The sequence below is a fragment of the Phascolarctos cinereus genome, unplaced genomic scaffold (genome assembly GCF_003287225.1).
Source record: "Phascolarctos cinereus isolate Bilbo 61053 unplaced genomic scaffold, phaCin_HiC Scaffold_726;HRSCAF=1367, whole genome shotgun sequence".
Lineage (NCBI taxonomy): Eukaryota > Metazoa > Chordata > Mammalia > Diprotodontia > Phascolarctidae > Phascolarctos > Phascolarctos cinereus.
This window is the reverse complement of record NW_027556098.1, coordinates 65,720,795-65,744,045: the sequence shown is the minus strand read 5'-3', so window position 1 is coordinate 65,744,045 and position 23,251 is coordinate 65,720,795. Positions and strand designations below refer to the sequence as shown.

Genomic DNA, 23,251 nt, shown 5'->3' with positions numbered 1-23,251 from the left:
AGCTGTTAGTGTTTTCTCTCTCTTTATCTTGCCTTATCTATATACCAGTTACATTTTTTAGATATTCCCCAAAGAAAGTAAGCTCCTTGAGGGTAAGGGCTGATTTCTTTCTTGTCTTTGGAATCCCCTGATCTAGCCCAATGTCTTGTATGTAGTTGGCGGCTGGTTTATTGTTGCTAGATCTTTTCAGTAGAGCTCAGATAAGTACTTGTTTGTTTTGCTGGCTGCCTCTAATTTTTGATTCACGTACCTCTCAGGACTGGAAGGAGACATTTTGCCCCAGTGATGATGATGCGCTGCAGCTAACCTGGAGGAGGTCGTAAGAGCAGTCTCACCTTCTCTCCCTATTTCTGATGATTTGTGCTGCACTGGGCTAGATTCCATCATGCCCTCAAGAACTTTCACCACACATATTAAACTAAATGTAATTAAGTTTTGATTAGCTGATATAATTATTATACTTAGACAACTCTTATTACTCCATTTTGTAATGCAAAATTTATTTCCTATGCAAATGCAACTCGAATTTTTAAAATTTTTAAATCAAGGAAAATATAGCTTACTTAGTTTTCTAAGTCTCATTATCCCATGAGATTGCATCAGATTTAAGAATTACACCTCATCGACATGCTCCATATCCTTTTACCTTCTGGCCTTCTGATTGGAGGACTACAGGGGAAAACAAAGGACTCCTCCCAAAGTCTCCATTTAAAGAGGGCTACCAAGACAACCTTCTTTTTGCTGCTATTCTTATTATTAGCTAACTTTCATATATAACTTAGTATATGCCAGGCACTGTGCTAAGCTCTTTACAATTACTATCTCATTTAGTCCTCACGACTCTGTGTGAAATATTTTACGATATTTTACAGTTGAAGAAACTGAGGCAAACAGGTTAAGTGACTTACCCAGGGTCATACAGCTAGTAAGTGTCTAATAAAGTTTGAACTTGGGTTTTCCTGATTCCAGGCTGGTTGCTCTACCCACTGCATCGCCTTGCTGTCATCTCTTCATTTCTCACAAAACCAGCTGCATTCCTTTGTATGAGTACCTTGTCTTGTCCTCCTCCCTCCCAACCTTTTCAGCTTCCTTTGGTTTGTTTTCTTCCCCATTAGACTGAAAACTTCTTGCGAGCAATGGCTGTCTTTCTTTTTCATATTTGCACGCCCAGTGCTTGGCATTGTGCCTAGCACATAGCAGGCAGTTAATAAAATATTTATTGACTGAATGACTGACAAATTTTATTACAACATATATTTAAGGCAAGTTCAGAACAGAAGACCATGAGGCACACAGGAAAATATCCAGACTTTTCCTAATCTTTCTTCAGATAAAGATGTCAAGGGGAAAAAAAGTGAAATTAAAAACTGCAATGTTCTTCTTACCTTAGTATTGCTGAATATGATAACACAATACCGCTTATTGAGATCAAATGGAAGAAAATGAAGATTGAGACTTGCAGTCCCTTTAGCTTCTAGATAGATAGACTCCACCTTACAGAAGAATTCTTTCATGAAACTGCATTTAATTGCTGCCAAAACAAGATTTAAAAGAAGGTGTTGGTTTTTTACGTATAATATTACGCAGTTTGTTAAGAATAAGGAATCTTGACCTACAAAAAAAAATGACTCTGAGAATGAAAATGGGGACAGCAGTAGAAGGAAAGAAAACAGGTCCAATTACATGTCTAAGATAGCTCCAAACTATAACACTTAAAACATACACCCCTTCTGTTGATACCTGGTTGAATACAAAAATAAAAAGTGATCTGTACTGTCTCTAACAATTACGCAAAGGACCTCCTGTCCAAACTCCTCTTTTTACAAATTAGGAAACTGAAACTGAAAATAAAGAGACTTGTCAAAAGGATACAGAACATCAAAGATGGGCTTTGAACCAAATTCCACCATACCACTACACAAAGATACTACTAGGTCATACAGAGAATAGATTGTTAGGCCTTGTTAGAAAAAAATCTGAGTTCAAATCCTGCCTCAGACACTTATTAGCTTCATGACCTTGGGAAAATCATTTAACCTCTGTTTGCCTCAGTTTCCTCAACTATAAAAGGGGACAGATAACAGAATCTGCTTTGCAAGACTGTCATGAGAGCAAAATGAAATACTTGTAAAGTGCTTACCCCAGTGCCTGGCACATAGCAGACACTATATAATAGCTTATTCCCTCCTCCCCTGTCCCCTGATTCCTACTATGAATGGAAGTTGTAGGGTTGGAAATTGACTGAAGTATCAAAATAAAATATATCAACAAAGATTTATCAAGAGATTTCATTTATACATACATACATATGTATGTATACACATGTATAAGCATATACATATACATAATTAGATAGATAATCTATTTCAACTAGTATTTAAGTTTTCTTGGATTTCCTCCAAAATAAAAGTATCAGCATACCATATTATTTATCATTATATATGATCATGTAAGCACAGTTGAAATTACCTTTAAAAAAACTTCTATATTAACATTCATTTTTGAATATGATGATGTCATTTTTAACTGAAGTTTTCACTTTAGCAAACAATCCTTTTCAAAAGGATTCACCATAAAATTTCTTCATTGGAAAGAAAATACTTTGGTACACATAAAATATGAATTTACTTTTTAATGTATAAACAATAATTCCAAATAAGTCTACTAAATTATGTGAGATATCTATATCTATCTATCTATCTATCTATCTATCTATCTATCTATCTATCTATCTATCTATATATGTTCCCTCTACCTGCCTGATTGATCTAAATCCTTACTGAAACAATCCTCAGTGAGTAAAATTAAAAAGAGAAGTTGTAGCTAATAGTCATACTATTGACTTTTCAGTGTTTATAGGTAAAGGAGAAAAAATATTGCAAAAGATAAAATAATGATAAAATAATTATCTGCTTACACACCAACCTCCACCACCAATAGCAGACAAAAATTTGTATTTTTTGTGGTGGTGTACTCCTTGTGAAAAACCCTCTTCCTGGAAACAGAGCCCAAGATGGCAGAGTGAAAGCAGGGACTCACCTCAGCTCTCCCTCAAACCACTTCAGTTACCTTTAAAAAGTGACTCTGAATAAATTCTAGAGTGGCAGAACCTTCAAAGAGACAGAGTGAGGCAGATTTCCCACCCAAAACAACCTGGAAGTTCAACAGGAAAGGTCTGTTGCACCAGGCTAAGAGAGGAACATGGTCTACTGCAGGCTGCACGAGTATAAACCCAGTCCCAGATAACCCAGAGCAGGCCTTGGGGGGACTGAATTACTGGCAGCAGTGGCAGTTTCCAGATTTCTCAATCCACAGATACCAGAGACAACTTACAAATTCAGCAGGAGGAGTCTGTTGGAACTGGGTGAGAGAAAAGCCAAAACAGCCCAGGCCCCAGCAAATCAGGAGCAGGCCATGGGAGTGACTGAATCAGTAGCAGCAGCAGCTATTCCTGGAGCTATCAGCCCACAGACAGCAGTTTGAAAGTCACCTACTTCAACATCTGGAAGCCATGATGGAAGAGTAAACAGTAGGTCTCTCTTTCTCTTCCTTAATGACTTTGAAAAACCCAGAGAATATTACCCCAGGAAAAATACTGGAATAGTGAAGCCAGGAGAAAGACAAGGTACAGCAGTCTTTTAGCTTGGAAGGCTAGGGGGATTAATGGGAAAGGTCCCTCTTGCTGTGGCTGAAGGGAACCAGTGCAGGATGGGAGGCATCCTGGCAAGACAGTAGCAAGCCTCACCCCAGCAAACCAGCAGGAGATCCTGAGCCCCAGGGTGGTAGAATAGGCAAGTGCCAACACCAGGCACACACCAGCCACTGCCACTGCCACCAGCTGCAGCTCAGTACCAGGTAAACTACCAGATGCCTTATAGCCTTCAGCTGCCAACATCTGAGGCCCCAGCATATGAAACTAGTTACTAGGCCCCTAGCCCCCAGCACAAGAAGCCTGGGAAAGCGCCCCTTGTGCCTGAGAAGCAAAGATCAACTTTAAAAGCCAGAAAAAAGGCAAACAACATGAGCAAGAAGCAACAAAGAAAAACAATGACCACAGAGAAGTATCTTGGTGACAGGGAAGATCAAAATACAAATTGAGGAGAGGACAACACTGTCAATACACCCACATTCAAAACCTCCAAGGGGAATATGAGCTGGTCTCAAGCCCAAAAAGCATTCTTGGAGTTGCTCAAGGAGGATTTTAAAAGTCAAATAAGAGAGGTAGAAGAAAAATTGAACAATTCCTTTAAAAATACAATTGACAAAATGGGAAAAAAATACAATGAAGAAAACAACTACTTAAAAAGTAGAATTGGCCAAATGGAAAGGAAGGTACAAAAGCTAACTGAAGAAAACAATTTGCTAAAAATTAGAATGGCGTAAGTGGAAGCTAATGACTCTATGAGATATCAAGAATCAGTCAAACAAAATCAAAAGAAGAAAAAATAGAAGAAAATATATAATATTTCATTGGAAAAACAACTGAACTGGAAAATAGACACAGGAGAGATAATTTAAGAATTATTGGTCTACCTGAAAGCCACAATCAAAAAATGATCCTGGATAACATCTTTCAAGAAATCATCAAGGAAAACTTCCCTGAGGACCTAGAACCAGAGGGCAAAATAGTAATTGAAAGAATCTACCAATCACCTACAAAAAAGATCCAAATTAGAAACACCAAGGAATATTGTAGTCAAATTCCAAAATTATCAGGTCAAAGAAAAATACTGCAAATAGCCAGAAAGAAACAATTTAAATATCGTGGATTCACAGTTAGGATTATGCAGGACCTTGTAGCTTCTACCTTAAAATATCAAAGGGCTAGGAATATGATATTCCAGAAGGCAAAGGAGTTTGGATTACAACCAAGGATCAAGTATCCAGTGAAACTGAGTATAATCTTCCAGGGTAGGAGATGGAAATTCAATGAAATAGGGGACTTCCAAACCTCCCTGATAAAAAAAGCCAGAACTCAACAGAAAATTTGATTTTCAAATATGAGGCTCAAAAGAGGCATAAAAAGGATTAACAGGCAAGAAAAAAAACCCCAACACATTATTCAATAAGGGCAACTTGTTTACATCCCTACAAGGAAAGATGATACTTGTGACTCTTGAGAACTGTGTCATTATTATGATATTTAGAAGGGGTATTCATAGACAGAGGGCATGGGTATAAGTTGACTTTGATGTGATGATAAAAATGTAATTAAGTGGTGAAAAAGGCTTGTATTGGGAGAAGAGGAAAGGAGAAGGCAGAAAAGAGTAAATGCATCACATGAGGAGGTACAAAGACCTATTTACAGTAGAAGGAAAGAAGGGAGGGAGATGAGCGATGTTTAAATTTTACTCTCATTGGATTTGGCTCAAGGAGGGAATAAAATACTCAGGTATAGAAATCTAACTTACTTTATATGCAGTAGGAGGGGAAAGGGGAAAGAAAGGAAAGGAATGGTTAGAAGGCAGGGAAGAAGTAGTAAGGGAAAAGGGAAAGAAAAGGGAGGGCCCTGATAGAAGGGAGGGCAGTTGGAGGGAAATGGTGATCAAAAGGAAAACTCTAGTGATGAGGGAAAGGGATAAAGGAAAAAGGAAAGCATAAATGGGGGGCAGAGGATAGGATGAACAGAAAGATACAGATACTACTCATAAATGTGAATGGGAATGGGATGAACTCTTATAAAACAGAAATGGCTAGCAGAATAGACTAAAAACCATAATCCTATAATATTGGAAACAAAATAATCTAATCCTAAACAGTGATTGAGTCAAACAACAAATCACAGAAACAGTCAATAATAATGAGACAACATACCAAAACTTATGGGATGCAGTGAAAGTGGTTCTTAAGGGAAGTTTTATACCTCTAAATGCTTACATGAATAAAATAGAGAAGAGAAGATCAGTGAATTAGGCATATAAACTAAGAAAGTTAGAAAAGGACCAAATTAAAAATCCCTGATTAAATATCAAATTAGAAAATCTGAGAACCAAAGGAAAGATTGATAAAATTGAAATTAAGAAAACTATCGAACTAATAAATAAAACTAAGAGCTGGTTTTATGAAAAAAAACCCCAATAAAATAGATAAACCTCTGGCTAATTTGATTGAAAAAAAAAAAGAAAGAAGAAAACCAAATAACCAATATCAAAAATGAAAAGGGTGAATTCACCACCAATGAAGAGGAAATTAAAACAGTAATTAGAAACTATTTTGCCCAATTGCATGCCAACAAATTTTACAATCTTAGTGAAATGGATAAATACTTACAAAAATATAAAATGCCCAGATTAACAGAAGAGGAAATAAAATACTTCATAAAAATCCCTTTTCAGAAAAAGAAATTGAACAAGTCATCAATGAACTACCTATGAAAAAAAATCTCCAGGGCCAGATGGATTTACAAGCAAATTTTTTCAAACATCTAAAGAACAATTAATTCTAATACTATACAACCTATTTGGGAAAATAGGCAAAGAAGGAGCCCTACCAAATTCTTTTTTCTGATACAAATATGGTGCTGATACCTAAACCAGGAAGAGCCAAAACAGAGAAAGAATATTATACACCAAATTCCCTAACGAATATAGATTAATTTTTTTAAATAAAACATCAGCAAAGAGATTTATAGGAATTTATTATTAGAATAATACACTATGACCTGGTAAGATTTATACCAGTAATGCAGGGCTGGTTCAATATTAGGAAAACTTTCAGTATAATTGATCATATCAACAACAAACCTAACCAAAATCATTATGATTATCTCAATAGATTTAAAAAAAAAGCTTTTCACAAAACACAAAACCCATGCCTATTAAAAACACTACAGAGCATAGGAATAAATGGAGTTTTCCTTAAAGTGATAAGTAACACCTATCAGAAACCATCAGCAAGCATTATATGTAATGGAGATCAGCTAGAAATATCTCCAATAAGATTGGGGGTAAAACAAGGATCTCCATTATCATCACTGTTACTCAACATTGTACTAGAAATTTAGCTTTAATGGCAGCTAGGTGGTATAGTGGAAAGAGCACTGGCCCTAGATTCAGGAGGACCTGAGTCCAGATCTGGCCTCAGACACATAAAACTTACTAGCTGTGTGACCCTGGGCAAGTCACTTAACCCCATTGCCTAGCCCCCAAAAAAAATGTTAGCTTTAGCAATAAGAAAAAGAAATTGAAGTAATTAGAATAGGCAAAGAAAAAATAAAGTTATCACTCTTTGCAGATGACATGATGGTATACATAGAGAATCCTACATAATCAAGTAAAAAACTACTTGAAATAATAAACAGTTTTAGCAAAGTTGCAGAACATAAATGAACCCACATGAACCAGGAATTTCTATATATTACTAACAAACCCCAGCAGCAAGAGAGAAAAAGGGAAATTTCATTTAAAGTTACTGTGGACATTGTAAAATATTTGTGAGTCTACCTGCCAAAACAAATCCAGGAACTATATGAACACAATTACAAAACACTTTTCAGACAAATAAAGTCAGATGTAAAAAATTGGAAAAATATCAGTTGTTCATAGGTAAACTGAGCTAATATAATAAAAATGACAATTCTACCTAAATTAATGTACATAAGTACATTTCAAACAAAGTACCAAAAATTATTTTATAGAGCTAGAAAAAATAATAATATTCATCTGGAAGAACAAAAAGTCCAGAATATCAAGGGAATTAATGAAAAAAATGCAAGTGGAGGTAGCCTAGCTGTACCAGATCTTAAATTGTATTATAAAGTAGCAATCATCAAAACTGCTTACTGGCTAAGAAATAAAGTGGCTGATTAGTGGAAAAGGTTAGGTACACAAGACACAATAGCCAATGACTATAGTAATCTACTGTTTGATAAAGCCAAAGACTCTAGTTTCCGGGATAAGAACTCACTATTTAACAAAAACTGCTAAGAAAACTAGAAAATACTATGGCAGAAACTAGGCATAGCCAACATCTTATACTGTATACCAAGAAAAAGTCAAAACAGGTACACGATTTAGATATAAAAGCTAATATTTTAAGCAATATTATAAGCAAACTAGGAGAGCAAGAAATAGCTTACCTGTCAGATTTATGGAGAAGGGAACAATATGTGACCAAATGAGAGAAAGAGAATATTATAAATGTAAAATGGATAATTTTGTTTACATTAAATTGAAAAGTTTTTGCACAAAAAAGCCAATGTAATCAAGGTTAGATGGGAAGCAGAAAGCTAGGGAAAAAAAATTTTATAGCCAATGTCTCTGATAAAGGCCTCATTTCTAAAATACATAAAGAATTGAGTTAAATTTATAAGAATACAAGTCATTCTCCAATTAATAAATGGTCAAAGGATATTAACAGGCAGTTTTCAGAGGAATAAATTAAAGCTATCTATAGTGATATGAAAAAAATGCAAATTAAAACAACTCTGAGGTACCACATCACACCTATCAGATTGACTAACATGACAAAACAAGAAAATGATAAATGTTGGAGAATATTTAGGAAAATCGGAACATGAATGCATTCTGGAGAACAATTTGGAACTATGCCCAAAGGACCATAAAAGTGTGCATACCCTTTGACTCAGCAATAGCACTTCTAGGGCTGTATCCCACAGAGATCATAAAAATGGGAAAAGGACCCACATGTACAATAGTTATAGTAGCTCTTTTTGTGGTGGTAAAGAATTGGAAATTGAGGGGATGTCCATCAATTGGCAAATGGCTGAACAAGCAGACAGGAAAATGCTATCCACAACCAGAAAAAGTACTATGGAATGTGAATGCAAATTGAAGCATATTATTTTACCTTTTTTTTTCTCATGGTTTTTCTCTTTTGTTCTGATACTTCTTTCACAACATGACTAATGTGGAAATATGTTTAATATGATTGTACATCTATAGTCTATATCAGATCACATCTATCTTGGGGAGGGGGAAGGGTAGGGAGGGGGGAAATTTAAAGCTCAAAATTTTATAAAAATGAATGTTGAAAACTAAAAATAAATAAGTAACCAAATAAATGTATTCCCCTCTCTCTTTGAAACTTTAACTTCTTGCATTTTTTTAAAAGTTGAAGCAGCTTTAATAATATTGTCAAATTTTAGCAGATACATACCTGTAGCCTCCACTAAAATCTACCTCGATGCCTTACCATGGCCTATAGGTTTTCCAGGTTTCCAGAGAAACTACAGTCAGAAAAACAATGAATCTATTAGGTCCTACAAAACTGGAAGAGCTTTGAATATGGGCCTGGGTATGGACTTTTATATCATCCAAGTACCATCCAAGCTTCAAACCTTTGAAAAGGCTTATCAGTAGCCAGCAATTAATGTTCCTTCCATGCACACTGACTCAGGAAGAATTATAAAATCTGGAGGATGGAAGGCACCAAAGATATTATCTGTTACAATCCATAACTGAATCCCTTTACAACATCCATGATAAGGGGTTATCCATCCTATGCCTAAATTTCCTCAGTGAAAAAATAACTGTAGACAGTATAATTATATTTTATTATTAAATATATGTAATTAATATATATATTTTACTGTATTATAAATATTAATTGTAGACAGTATAAAATACCTGGGACTACATCTGCCAAAACAAACCCAGGAGCTATATGAACACAATTATAAAACTTTTTTGTACAAATAAAAAGAGATTTTAATAATTAGAGAAATATTGATAGTTTATAGGTAGGCAGGGCTAATATAATTAAAATGACAGTTTTACCCAAACTAATATATTTATTCAAAGTCATCTGAATTAAATTACCAAAAAAAAATTTAACTGAGTTAGAAAAAAAAACAAAATTCATTTGGAAGAGTATCAAGGTCAAGAATATCAAAGGAACTAATAAAAAAACATGGAAAAGAAGGAGATTTTGTAGTACCTGATCCTAAATTATGGGCAGTATGTTATATTATATTATATATATATATATATATATATATATATATATATATATATATATATATATATATACACAATTTTGTCAGAACTATAAGAAAACAAATCATTCTCCAATTGATAAATGGTCAAAGGATAGGAACAAGCAGTTTTCCAATGAAGAGATCAAAATAATTTATAATCATATAAAAAAATGCTCTAAATCATAATTGATTAGAGAAAGGCAAATCAAAACAACTTGAAATACCATTTTATATCTATCAGATTGGCTAAAATGGTAGAAGAGGAAAGCAATAAATGTTAGAGAGGATGTCAAAAAATTAGTACATTAATTCAATGTTGTTGGAAATGTAAAATGATCTAACCATTTTGGAGAGCAATCTGGGATTATGCCCAAAGAGTTGTTAAACTGTCTTTGCCCCAACAATGCCACTACTAGATCTATTTCCCAAGATGATTAGGGAAAAAGGAAAAGAACCTATATGTTCTAAAATATTTGTACAAGCTATCTTTGTGGTGGCAAAGAACTGGAAATTGTGGGGATACCCCTCAACTGGAGAATGATTAAACAAGTTGTAGTATATGATTGTGATGGAATACAAGTGTACTATAAGAAATGATAAGCTTGTTTATTTTAGAAAAACTTGGAAAGACTTGCATGAAATAATGAAAAATAAAATTAGTGAAACCATGAGAACATTGTATGCAGTAACAGCAATATTATTTGAAGAACTTTGAGGGCCTCAGATGCTTAAAATCTAGCCACTGCTCAGATTCTTACAGTCTAGCCAATAGATCACTAGTGTTCAGACTCCTTAAGAGTCTGACCAATATGACAGATGTTCTAATAAACCTTGTCTTTGGCTGAAAGAAGTCCTGGATTGAATTCTTTAGGGCAGATTCCGTGTTGTGACTTTGGGGTCCCAGCAGCCCTAAATCCCTATACCTTAACATTTTGGTGGCCCTTACGGGGAAACTGCCTAAGCCCAAGTTCTTCTCTAGCCAAGGCTGGAAGGTATGTAAGTCTCCCCTCTCCACTGCTTTCTTGCTCTGCATTTAGTGTCACTCTCTAAGCACCAAGGCTTGGAGGTGCTTTTCAGGCAGACAGTTATGAGGCTGTCTTGCATTTGGCCTGACACTCTCAGGCTCTTGATCCACTGGATTGGTTCAACGCCAAGGACATGGGTACACCTTCTGCAGCACAGAGGACAAGGATGGATTCCCTATATGGAAGTGTATGCCCAATTCTGTCAGTCCTCTTGGAGCTAGGGAATTAGGGAAAACTGCAGTTGCTTTTTGTTTCCCTGGGCTTACTTACTCCCTTTCCTCTACATCTCTGAATCCTCCTTCATGGATGTTACAGGGAAAAGTTAGAGCAGCTAAAAATATCTTGGCAAATTCTGGAGGTTTTGTTATTGATCATTAAGGAATTTTGAAACATCTCCTTACAACTCTGGTCACTCCCTTCCCTTGAGTCAAGAGGGTATTTGTTAGCCCCTTTCATGGGAGAAGACAGTTTCACCCTTTCCCCCTCACCTTTGATTTTGCCCTCCTCCTGGGGAAGAGAAGGAGTTGGAAGGGGCAACAGCTACAGCATGGGCCCCACTGGCAATGGCCTTGAGCCCTGGGGCAACCTTTGCCTGGAAGCATCACCCAGGTTCAGCACATTCTGCTTAAAATAAAGAAGCTAGCCTCCAAAACTGGGTGAGCACATTATTTTTTAAATTGTAGTTTAACTGTTAATGATGAGATGTTGATTCTCTGTGTAAAGTAATTTGGAAATGTATTTAACAAAACTAAAGTCACCTGATTAGTAATGGGTTTGTTTCAAGTTTCAAATTGGTGAACTTTTCATATCAGTTATCTCAAGCAACTTTTCATAATTTGGTTACTGCTAAAACAATTTGGTTATTGTTAGCTATTGTTTTTATGTGTAAACTTGCCAAAAAGCTTGTTTGGGTTCTGATTTGCTGGGAATTTGTAAGCATATAGAAATCTCTAACAATTGGCTTTTTATCCCAGGACAAATTTAAATTTGAGATGTGAATCCTGGAAAAATTTTTCCTAAGCTGTGATTAGTGAAACTTGCTGTTGAGGTAAAAAAAGCTCATGGGATTTTATTCTGAGTTGTCTGATGGATCATAATAATCCATTGATCACCGATAATCCACCACTAGAGAGAAATGCCACAAGCTACTAAGAGAGAATGTGATACTGGTGGGAAGTCAGGATCGGGAAAAGCTGAAAGGACAATTTTAGCCTCAGTCTAAGATGAGATCCTTCTGGCTCAGTTTCCCCATTATGTTCCTTTGAAAAGGAATGTTACCCACCTGGCTATTCCTGAGTCTGGCTATGAGGTGGATTTGATACTGCATGGTTGGAAAACTGAATTATCTGAATCCAAACAGAGCTAAGGATGTTTTATCCTGTTGTATGTGGGCCCTGCAGTCTTTTCTGTCAGATTTGTGCCTTCCAAACTACAAGCCATTCACCTATAATTGATAGCACACAGCGGGTACAGGCCAATGTGCCCTGATCATTCCCTTGATGCAGCTTCTGCTTGGTTCCAGTCAACCTCCTCTTTGGGACCCCCTCGAGGCAGGGACAACTCTATGCCCCTTGCCGGCAGGAAGCAGTTTCAGAAGCCAAGATCTTTGCCCCTTACCCCAAAAGAATTTATGTCCCATTTTTTTGAGAAGGAAATGATGAGGATGGGAGCTAAATCCCCAAAAGGAAAAACTCTAGACTTTCCACATGGCCAAATCTCTAGTGTTTACCTGAGGCTATAACTCCATCAACTGACCTTTCATTGTGGCTATGCCCAATCTCCCAATTCTATTACCCTTAACCTAGCCTAGCCCTCCATTGTCTTACTTCCTTATGGCCCCCTGCCATTTCCCATTCTTAATCCTAGCTAGGCTCCATTCTCCCTGGCCATCCAGGTCCCAGGCATTCTGTTCACCCCAGCTTACTGGCCACTCCCATTCAGATCTTCCTTAGACCCCTCCTCCAGTCACCCCAAACTACTTGGCCACTCCTAGATCCCTCCCACAGTCTTTCTGCATATAAGGTCCATCTTGCCTCCATTAAGGGGCTTAGATTCTTAAAATCTAGCCACTGCTCAGATTCTTACAATCTAGCCAATAGCTCACTAATATTCAGAATCCTTAAGAGTCTGCCCAATATGACAGATATTCTAATAAACCTTGTCTTTGGCAGAAAAAAAAAAGAACTTTGAGGGACTAAGTCATTTTGAGGATTTTAGTACTCAAATTAACTATAAAGAATCTATAAAAGAAGATGCTATCTGCCTCCAGAGAAAGAACCAATAAATAGAAGCATGTGTAGTATGATTCTACATACACATACACATGCACATGCACATGCACATGCACATGCACATGCACATCCACACACATATTTGTATCTAATGGTAGTCATCTCTAGGTAGGCATCTCTAAGCCCATAGCAAAGGATAAAAGAAAATTTAGAAAGAAACATAGAAAGCAGAGTAGCTTTGAAAATTATATGTAGTACTTATATAATTTTTTTTAAGTAAATAGTATGAAATGTAAATTCATGGTTTTATAGTGAATCCTATTTTTATGTTGTACTTTGCATATGGAAATGTTCGTTTTTTTCTTTATGTATTTAGGTTCCAATGAATAAATATATAAAATGAAAGAAAGAAAGTTAACTTCATCCTCAGGAAGTCTATTTCACATAGCACTAATTGTTAGACAGCTCTTTCTTACATGGAACCAAACTTGTGTGTTAAATAGTTCTTCTTTAAACAGAACTAAAACTAGTTTTCCTATTTTTGCCTTCTGAGTCCAAATGAAATAAGTCAAATCTCTACTCCACAAGATGGCCCTTCAAATTCTTGAAGATGTTGATCATACACCACTAAGTCTCTTTGCCAGACTAGGCATCTCTAGTCCCTTCAATTGATATCATTTGGGTATATATTTTAGGCTCTTTACCATTCTAGTCATCCTTCTTTGGATGGGCTTTGGTTTGCAATTACCATCTTAAGATGCAGGAGTCAAAAATAATACTCTAGATATAGTCTGATTAAGGATGAGTACAGCAAGATCTCACTCATTCCATGTATTAGTCTAAGATAATATTCTCTATTAATTCAGTCTAAGATAATATTAGGGATTTTTTGGATGCCCCATATTCCCAAAACTATGTAGCATAATGTATCTCGTGTAGCTACTGTTGATTCATATAGAGTTTGGAGTCCACTGAAAAGTATTTTTCACATGAACTATCATCTAGTCATACCTCTCCCATTCTGTACTTGTTCAGGTGATTTAAAGGAAAAAAAATTCATAGGAACGACTTTATGTGTATCCTTACTAAGTTTTAAAATTGATTTCGTTCTATCATTGCAAACTTTCAGGATCTTTTTAGATCCTAATTCTGTCACCCATCATAATACTTACACATAATACTTAACAAAATCTGAAAATTACTTCTTACCTATTGAAGGCAATAAATCTAACAAATAAGAGCTAGCTTTTATGCAGTATTTTAATATTTGCAAAGTGCTGCATAATCTTACTTGTTATCTATTTCATCATCTAAATCTTTGATAAAAATGTCAAAAGAAGAGAGTCAAGGTTGAATTACTAAGACATTCCATCACAGAACTCCCTCCAAGTTGGCATTGAACCATTAATGGCAAGTCTTTAGGGCTAGTCATTCAAAGTGTTATCAGTCCAGCATTATATACTGTCAGTTGCCTATCATTTGGGGAAGAACTGAATAAATTATTATATTTGAATACAATACAATATTACTGTATCACAGGAATGGATGAAAGGACTCAGTTCAAAGAAACCTGAGAAGAACTGCATGAACAAAGCAGAGCAGACTGAGCAGAACTAAAAGAAAAAAATATATACAATGAATACAACATTGTAAAGGAAAACAGCATTGAGGCACTTAAAAACTCCAATAAATGTGATGGTCAGTCATGACTCTAGAAGGCAGGTGACAACATATTTTCCATATTTTGGAAGCAAGTCAAGGATAAGAAGTACAAAATGAGACATCTATTTTCAGACATGATTTGCTTGACTACATTTGTCGTCAAAATAGCTTTTAATTTTCTTAGAGAGGACAGTGAGGATAGGAGTGGGCAGGGTATGACAGTGATACAAAAAAAAAGATTAAAAGAAAAGAACATAAATGAAATACTAAAAACAGGAAAGGAGGTTTGGAAAGGGATGTCAGCAAGCAGGACAGTGTTTGTACTATTGAGTTAAATGAATATTTTTTTTTAATAAGCCATATTGATTAGATTTATAATTCCATATTCAATCTTCTTTTTCTAGTCCATACACATGGAAATGTTCATGTTTTGTTACATATATTGATTTATGTTTTTAAAAACATTTGATTCACAGAGCAAAGCACCACCTTAAAAATTTCTTCCAACGTATTTCCAAGAATACTTCAAAATTGTTCAAAATTCCTTAAAAGAAATAACAACAGAAGTGACCTTCAATGATCCTTTAATTATAAACTTTAGGCAGGGCAAAAAAACAGGGAGTTGTCCATTTACCAAGGAAATTTAAAATAAATTATTTCTGAACTTTCAAAGCTTTTCCTCCCATTTTTTTTCAAGAGAAAAGGAAAAAAGAAAAAAAGACATTTTTAGAGGAAAAAGTGCTATGTATGTCACAGATGCAAAAAAAAAGTTTGAAACTTACTTACATGTTTTCAGGATGTTTCTTTGGCCAGGAAATTCATAATTTTCTCGTTCAGTGTTCTTTGAGTCTATTACACAACTGAGTACAAAATAATTTTAAAATCACTAACTATATCACACATCAACTACCATAACATTTTAATTATCATATTCATATTGACATATCATTGCAAATGAATTAGCAACTGATATGTTTTGCTATTGCTTTATAAACCCAGAGCATATTGCAGCTCCTGGCATAGAGTAAGTATTTAATAAATGCTTGTGGATTGATTTAAGTAACATTATTGAGATGAACTTACATATCTCAAATGAATCACATTAATTTCTGATTTGACTATTGGTCAATGAGCAACTTTTTCATTCAAATGGTACTTTATGAAATCATATATAATAATAGAAACACAATTAGAAATTCTAGTCAAGAATGACCCAATATATAGTCATACAAATGACATTCTTAGAACAGCAATCTTATGCTTTTTTTCAACTCATTCATTATTTTGAATTAAACTTTTTCATAATAGCTTTCCAAAGAACTAAAGGTTTTTGATGAAATATAGTGCTGTCTCAAGTGCCTCGCCAACCCCTGGGGCAAGGCCCTTTTTAAAGGCAGCCAAAAATCTTTAAGGATATAAACTGAGGCATCTTAAAAATAGGTATGGGCTCATGAAGCCAGAGCCCAGCAACTAATCATCAGGGGAGGTCAAGATTTGAGATATTTTAGTAGTGGCAACATGTCTTGTTGCTGCCTTTATAGCCAACTTTTTCCTTCTTCCAAATAACGTAATTTTGTTTGGTTGATAGTAATTTTTGAAAGAAATATTCATAAAGCTGAAGGGAGTTAGAAGGGAAGTAGGGATTTAGAAGATAATTACTCTTACTGCCGTATTGAAATGTTCATCTTCAGCATGAAGAACTTACATGGGTCCAGATGTACTAGATTGGGGGTAGGGGTGGGGAGGGGAGAGGAATAACTACTTCAAATTCTTGAAAGCGGTTTTCACAGACTATATTTAATGTAACACTGTTGGGTACATTTCAGTAAATGCATATCAGCTAAATGCCCCAAAGGGGGGATAAATTGGCAGTGATAATACTAAATTACAAGAATTACAGAAAGAAAAGAATCGAGGGTTCATGTCAGATAATTTTAATCATGTTGTTAAAGTAGGAGATGAAGTGATCTGAATTTCAAGGACAAGAAAGTATTAAGGAGCTTGGAAAAGCTGTTGTGAGTAGTGTGATAAGGAGTCAAATAGATGATTAAAAGATTTTTGGGATGAAGCCAAGATGACAGAGTAAAGGCAGTGACTTGTGTGAGCTCTCCCCCAAACCCTTTCTAATACCTTTAAAAAATGACTAAACAAATTATAGAGCATCAGAACCACAAAAAGACAGAGTGAAACAAATTGCCAGCCCAAGAAAACCTGGAAGATTGGTAAGAAAGGTCTGCACCAGGGTTAAGAGAGGAACACAGTCCAGCACAGGCTACTTCATCTCAGCCTCGACTCCAGCAAACCAGGAGCAGGCCTTGGGAGTTACTGAATCAGCAGCTGCAGTGGCTGCTTTCAGAGCTCTCAGCCCACAGATAGTAAGGGAGTCAAACAACCAGTGAGATTACAAGAGTCTCTCTGCTAGCACTGAGACAGGATTCTGTTGCTTTGCCCATACTTGGATCCAGGTCACAGTTCTGGGTGGCAGTCCAGGGCAAGGAGGAGCACTAGCATAGCAGAGCTTGCAACAACAGTGAAGGGGGGTTCCTACTCACAGTTCCAGGGCAGCTCTTTTCTAAGAGTTCTTGTGGTCTCTCATAGACCAGAGCCCAGGACAGGTGAGGAGTAAATACCTCTCCTTAGATCGTGCTACCTCGAAAAACTGAAAACTTACAGGTCCCTAGAAGTATCTCTGAAAATAGCTGCAAAAAAAAAAAAACCCACAAAAAAAAACCCTCTGAAGCTTGGCATAGTGCACCCTGCACCCTGGAAGCACAGTCCTACTTTAACAAACAGTTAAAGTCAAGTATTAAGCTGGGAAAATTAGCAAACAACAGAAAAAAATAAAACTGACTATAGAAACTAACTATGGTGACAAGGAAGATCAAATCACACACTCAGCAAACAACAAAGTCAAGGCTTCTACATCCAAAACCTCTAGAAAATATGAATCAGTCTCAGACCATGGAAGAGCTCAAAAATGATTTTGAAAATCAAGTAAGATAAACAGGGGGGAAATTGGGAAGAGAAATGAGAGTGATGCAAGAAAATCATGAAAAATGAGTCAACAGCTTGGTAAAGGATACACAAAAAATACTGAAGAAAATGGCACCTTAAAAAACAGACTAGGCCAAATGATAAAAGGCATACAAAAAAAGCCAAAGAAGAGAAGAATTCCTTGAAAAGCAGAATAGGCCAAATGGAAAAGGAGGTCCAAAAGCTCACTAAAGAAAATAATTCCTTAAAAATTAGAATGGAGCAAATGGAAGCAAATGACTCTATGGGCAATCAAGAAACCATAAAACAAAACCAAAAGGATGAAAAAATAGAAGACAATGTGAAATATCTCATTGGAAAAACAACTAACCTGAAAAATAGATCCAGGAGAGATAATTTAAAAATTATTGGACTACCTGAAAGCCATGATCAAAAAAAGAGCCTAGATATCATCTTTTAAGAAATTATTAAGGAAAACTGCCCTGATAGTCTAGAACCAGAGGGTAAAATAGAAACTGAAAGAATCCACCACTCATCTCCTGAAAGAGATCCCAAAATGAAAATTCCCAGGAATATTATAACCAAATTCCAGAGTTCCCAGATCAAGGAGAAAATATTTCAAGCAGCCAGAAAGAAACAATTCAAGTATTGTGGAAACACAATCAGGATAACACAAGATTTATCAGCTTCTACATTAAAGGAATGAAGGATTTGGAATATACTATTCTGGAGGCAAAGGAGCTAGGATTACAACTAAGAATCACCTACTCAGCAAAACTGAGTATAATCCTTCGGGGAGAAAAGTGGACATTCAATGAGATAGAGGAACTTCAAGCATTATTGAGAAAAGACCAGAGATGAATAGAAAATTTGACTTTCAAATAAAAGACTCAAGAAAAGCATAGAAAGGTAAACAGGAAAGAGAAATCATAAGGGACTTATTAAAGTTAAACCTTTTACATTCCTACATGAGAAGATGGTATTTTGAGGAATGGTGAGGTCTATGTTGTGATCACCTAATGGATTGCAGAATTAAAGTGGACATCACAAGCACTGAAAATTTTAAGAAGTTGTTAGCGTAGGCTATAGAAGGAATGATTATGAATACTACCTCTGAGGATGACTGGGGTAAGGGTAGAGGAGAAAATTGTGAGTCAGACCTCAAAGTTATGAAAGACAGGATTTAGTCTTGGAAGGAACTTTAAAGACTCTCTAGTCTAATCTCATCTTACAGATGAAGAAACTAAGATCCAGAAATTGGAAGTGACTCAATTATATAAGTAGTAAATAGCACAGCAAGGATAAGAAATTGGGTCCTCTGACACTAAGCCCATCATTCTTTCTACTACATCATACTTTCCCTCTGGAATGATGATTTAATTCCTGTTGGGAAAACGACTGAGTAATGAGTAGATGGGACTTGGAAAGAGGTATAACCATGGTGTACATCCTTCAAAGTAGACATTGTTGAATGGTGGTGACACAGCAGTAGAGAACAAGGAGTGCATTGATGCAGGGTCCTATGGGACAAGGGAAGTGGTTATAAACATTAGCCAAAAGTATAGAAAATTCAGAGCAAAAGCAGATTTCAGTTAATATGAGGAGGTGAAATTAGTGGAAAAGGATGTAGTGGAATTTCTTAGTTAAAGGGGTATGATAGAATAGGCAGGGAAATGAAGGAAAGTAGGAATGGGATGAATAAGGATAAGAATAAAAGGAGAGGAAGTAGCAGAGCTATCCTTTTGTCAAGATTAGTTTGTCTTGAATAAAAGGAGTAGGAAATTAGGAGGTGATCTGGAAGGATATGCTAACCATACGAGAATAAAGATGGCTCAAGTATGCAGGGAATAAATGGCAATGTTCTATTTTGAACGCATGTGTAATAATAGAGCAGGACTTTTAGTCTGGTTCTATTTTGTGAGTCTCTCTTCTCTTCCTTCCCTTTTTTGTGAGGCAATTGGGATTAAGTGACTTGCTCACAGTCTGGAAAGTGTTATGTGTCTGAAGCCATATTTGAACTCAGGCCCTCCTGATTCCACAGCCAGTGCTCTATCCACTCTTCCCTCTTTTTTAATGACAGAAAGCTTGAGGAGATAGAGAGGGCAGGCATTGACTAATTGAAGTTTAAGGATTATATGTGCATTTCAAATAAAAATTGATAGCTGACCATACACAGAAAATCTGAATTCTTTATTATATCAGCATACTAAAGTAATCCATATCCTGTGAACTACATTTGAGTTCAAAGACATATAAATATATTATAAATAAATATAAATATATTATTGTATATAAATATATAGCATATATATTTTAAAATACGCTTAAATTCCACACCAAATCTAAGAGAAAACTGTCAGTGATTCATAGAGAGGCTACATATTTAATAAACAAACTTTTGATTTATTATCAAAAATAATAAATCCCTCTAATTTTTCTATACTTACATTTATATAGAATAGTGTATACATGTGTCTATAAGTTGCGTCTAGGTATAAAGTTCCACAAATTTTAAAAGGTTAATTATTTCTAACAGTCAAAAAGGAAAGTTATATATTTATGTTTAGACACAATCTAATTGGGAAGACAAGGTAATTAAACTAATTAAGACCATAGTGTGAAGAAGACAGGACAGTTGCAAAAGGTTGAAGTTATTTAAAAAGAAATAAAGTTGTAATATTCATCTAAATTTTAGATTATACTTGTCATATTTGGTATCTATAAAAAACAATGAATTTAAGAGGGTTGGATAGTTCTATATCATCAGTCTTCAGAAAAAGAAAAAGTCATTTAGTTAGAATGTCTGGAGCCTTTAATTTTCAAATACTTTCTAGTAACACAAATGTTGATATTGGTTCAGAGACCATGGAGCAAGTGACTGTTGAAGTCAGTTAAAATGCTAAGAATGAAGCAATGTATTAAGAACTAAAACTCATACTCCATAACCTCTATTATCCAGTTTTTCATTGCAAGATTTAGGTGCCAGTACTGTCTAGATTAATGATGAGCACAGTTTTTAAACTTCTCATTTAATTACTGAATCTAGACAGAGTTTCAACAGTAAATAATGAAATCTACCTTCTTTATCCTACTCCCAAAGAGACTGTTATGAACCTTCTCTTTTCTCTTTAAGCGCTATTTAGCTTTGTCTTTGTATCTTCAGTGACTAGCAAAATACTTTGAGCATACCAGGGATTTACTAGATGTTTGCTTAATTAAATTATTCTACATTAACCCCCTACATGTGAATTTCAGCCACATTACAAATTATGAATAAATTATAAAACTTCCTGCTCACCTACACACCGGTTCCCACCTTTGTAAGTTTTGCACAGGTTTCTTCTATGTCCTTTTTCCTCACTTCCACTTGCCTGTTAGAATACTTTGGATTCCCTCAAAATTAAAATATAACCTCCACCAATAATCAACCCACAAATTACACTACAAAGCTAAAGTGGTACAATTTGAACATTCTCCATCCGCACTCTCCTACTTCCACTGAAGAGTTCACTAGGATAAGAATTTTGTAATTCCTATTATAATCATAACTGAAATTCTTCTGGGATAATATACAAAAAAGTAATATTTATTCTTCTTTATTTGGAATTCATTAGCTCCATCCTAAATTATAAAAGTACACTGATTTTTTATGTATCAAAAATAATTCAGTTTTCATTCACTTAGGATTATAGGTACATTATAGTACTGATTTCAAATACATTATTCAATACTATGCACCAATCAAAATTACAACTAGCTGAAGAACCTCAAAGCCACAGAGGAAATTCTTTGTTTACAAAACAACTATTTATTCAATAATTCAGCAAGAAAATAACAAGAGGCTGAATATTTAATTAGAAAGATAAGTTATGCAAGAAACATAATATTCAGTAATACTAAGTGTTTACAAAGTTAAAGAATCTCAAATTTGGAAGAGAATTCAGAAGTCATCTAATTCAAACCTATTCCTGAATAATAATTCTCTTCACAACATTCCTGACAAATGACCATTTCACCTTTCTTCCACTAAAGGAAAATCCACTCAACTACCACTCACTGTGCAGACTGATAACATCAGATAACATTAACATTCAAGATAGCATCTCTTCAGGTGCTTGAAGAGCAATAATGGGTCCATCCACCTAAGTCTTCTATTCTCTAAGCTAAGCATTTCCACAGTCTTCAATCAATCGGAAGATGACATGAAATCTAGTTCCTTTAACATCTATCCTACTCTCCTCTGGATACCTCCAAAGTATCAGTGTCTTTCCTAACATGTAGTGCTCAGAAATGAACACCATATTAGACTAGGATAGATTGTAATGGGGATATCACCTCCTTGGCCTTGTATATTATGCCTATTTCAAAGCAGCCATAGATGTCGTTGGATTTTTTCAATGTCATGTGACATTGCTGATTCATATTGAGCTTGTAGTCCATAAAACTCACAAATCTTTTTTCATATGATCTGCTAAATAGCCATGCCTATCTGATCTACTTCTAAAGTTGCTTTTTTTAATCTTAGCATAAATTCTACTCCAGTAACTTTGCTAAGAAAACCCCAAATATGGTCACAAAGAATCAGATGACTGAAATGACTGAACAACAAAGCAAAAATTTCATTTTTATTAGACTGGGGCCAGTATTCATGCCCCTCAAGATTTTTTTTTTAAATCTTGAGAGTCAAGCTAGTAACCCTCCTAGCTTAATGTTTTATTTGGGGGGTGAGATAAGCATGCTATCAATCTATCAACAAGCTTTTAATAAGTTTCTACAATGTGCTAGGCACTCTGTTAGATGTTAGGATTGCAAATACATAAATGAAATAATATCTGCTTTCAAGGAGCTTATATTGATTACATCAAGAAATATAATATGTAGATGAATAAGAATATTTAGAATATAAGGGTTCACACCATGATGTTATTGGTATAGGGTCCTCTCTGTATCAGTGCAAGTCAATGCCCTCTCTTAATTTCATAGCCTCAATTAGTCCAAAAACATTTTTAAGTGCCCACCGAGTCTCAGGCACCTTGCTAACAGCTAGGGATACAAAAAGAAAGAGAAGACAATCCTGACCTCAAGTAGCTCACAGTCTAATGGGGGAGACAACAAGGAAACAAAGATGTACAAATAAGCTATATACAGGAAAAAATACAAAATATATTTTTTAAAGACACTGGAATTAAAAGGGTTTAGGAAGGGCTTCCTTTAAAAGATGATATTTTAGTTGAGACTTGAAGGAAGTCAGGGAATCTAGTAGGTGGAGATAACATGAGAGAGCATTGTAGACTTGGGGACTAGTCAAAGAAAATTCTTGGAGCCAAGAGATAGACTGTCTTGTTGGAGGTACAGCAAGAAAGCCAGAGTCACTGGATCAAAGAATACATTGTGGGGAGTCA

At 35.4% G+C, this 23,251-nt stretch overlaps 1 protein-coding gene across 1 annotated transcript in view; it reads right to left on the bottom strand.

The window, feature by feature from the left end:
- Positions 1 to 23,251, bottom strand: part of CFAP47 (cilia and flagella associated protein 47) — an 890,592-nt gene that overhangs the window by 534,416 nt on the left and 332,925 nt on the right. The window contains 2 exon segments of the mRNA XM_078146130.1: positions 1,386 to 1,531; positions 19,297 to 19,369. Coding sequence (XP_078002256.1) covers positions 1,386 to 1,531; positions 19,297 to 19,369 — 219 coding nt within the window.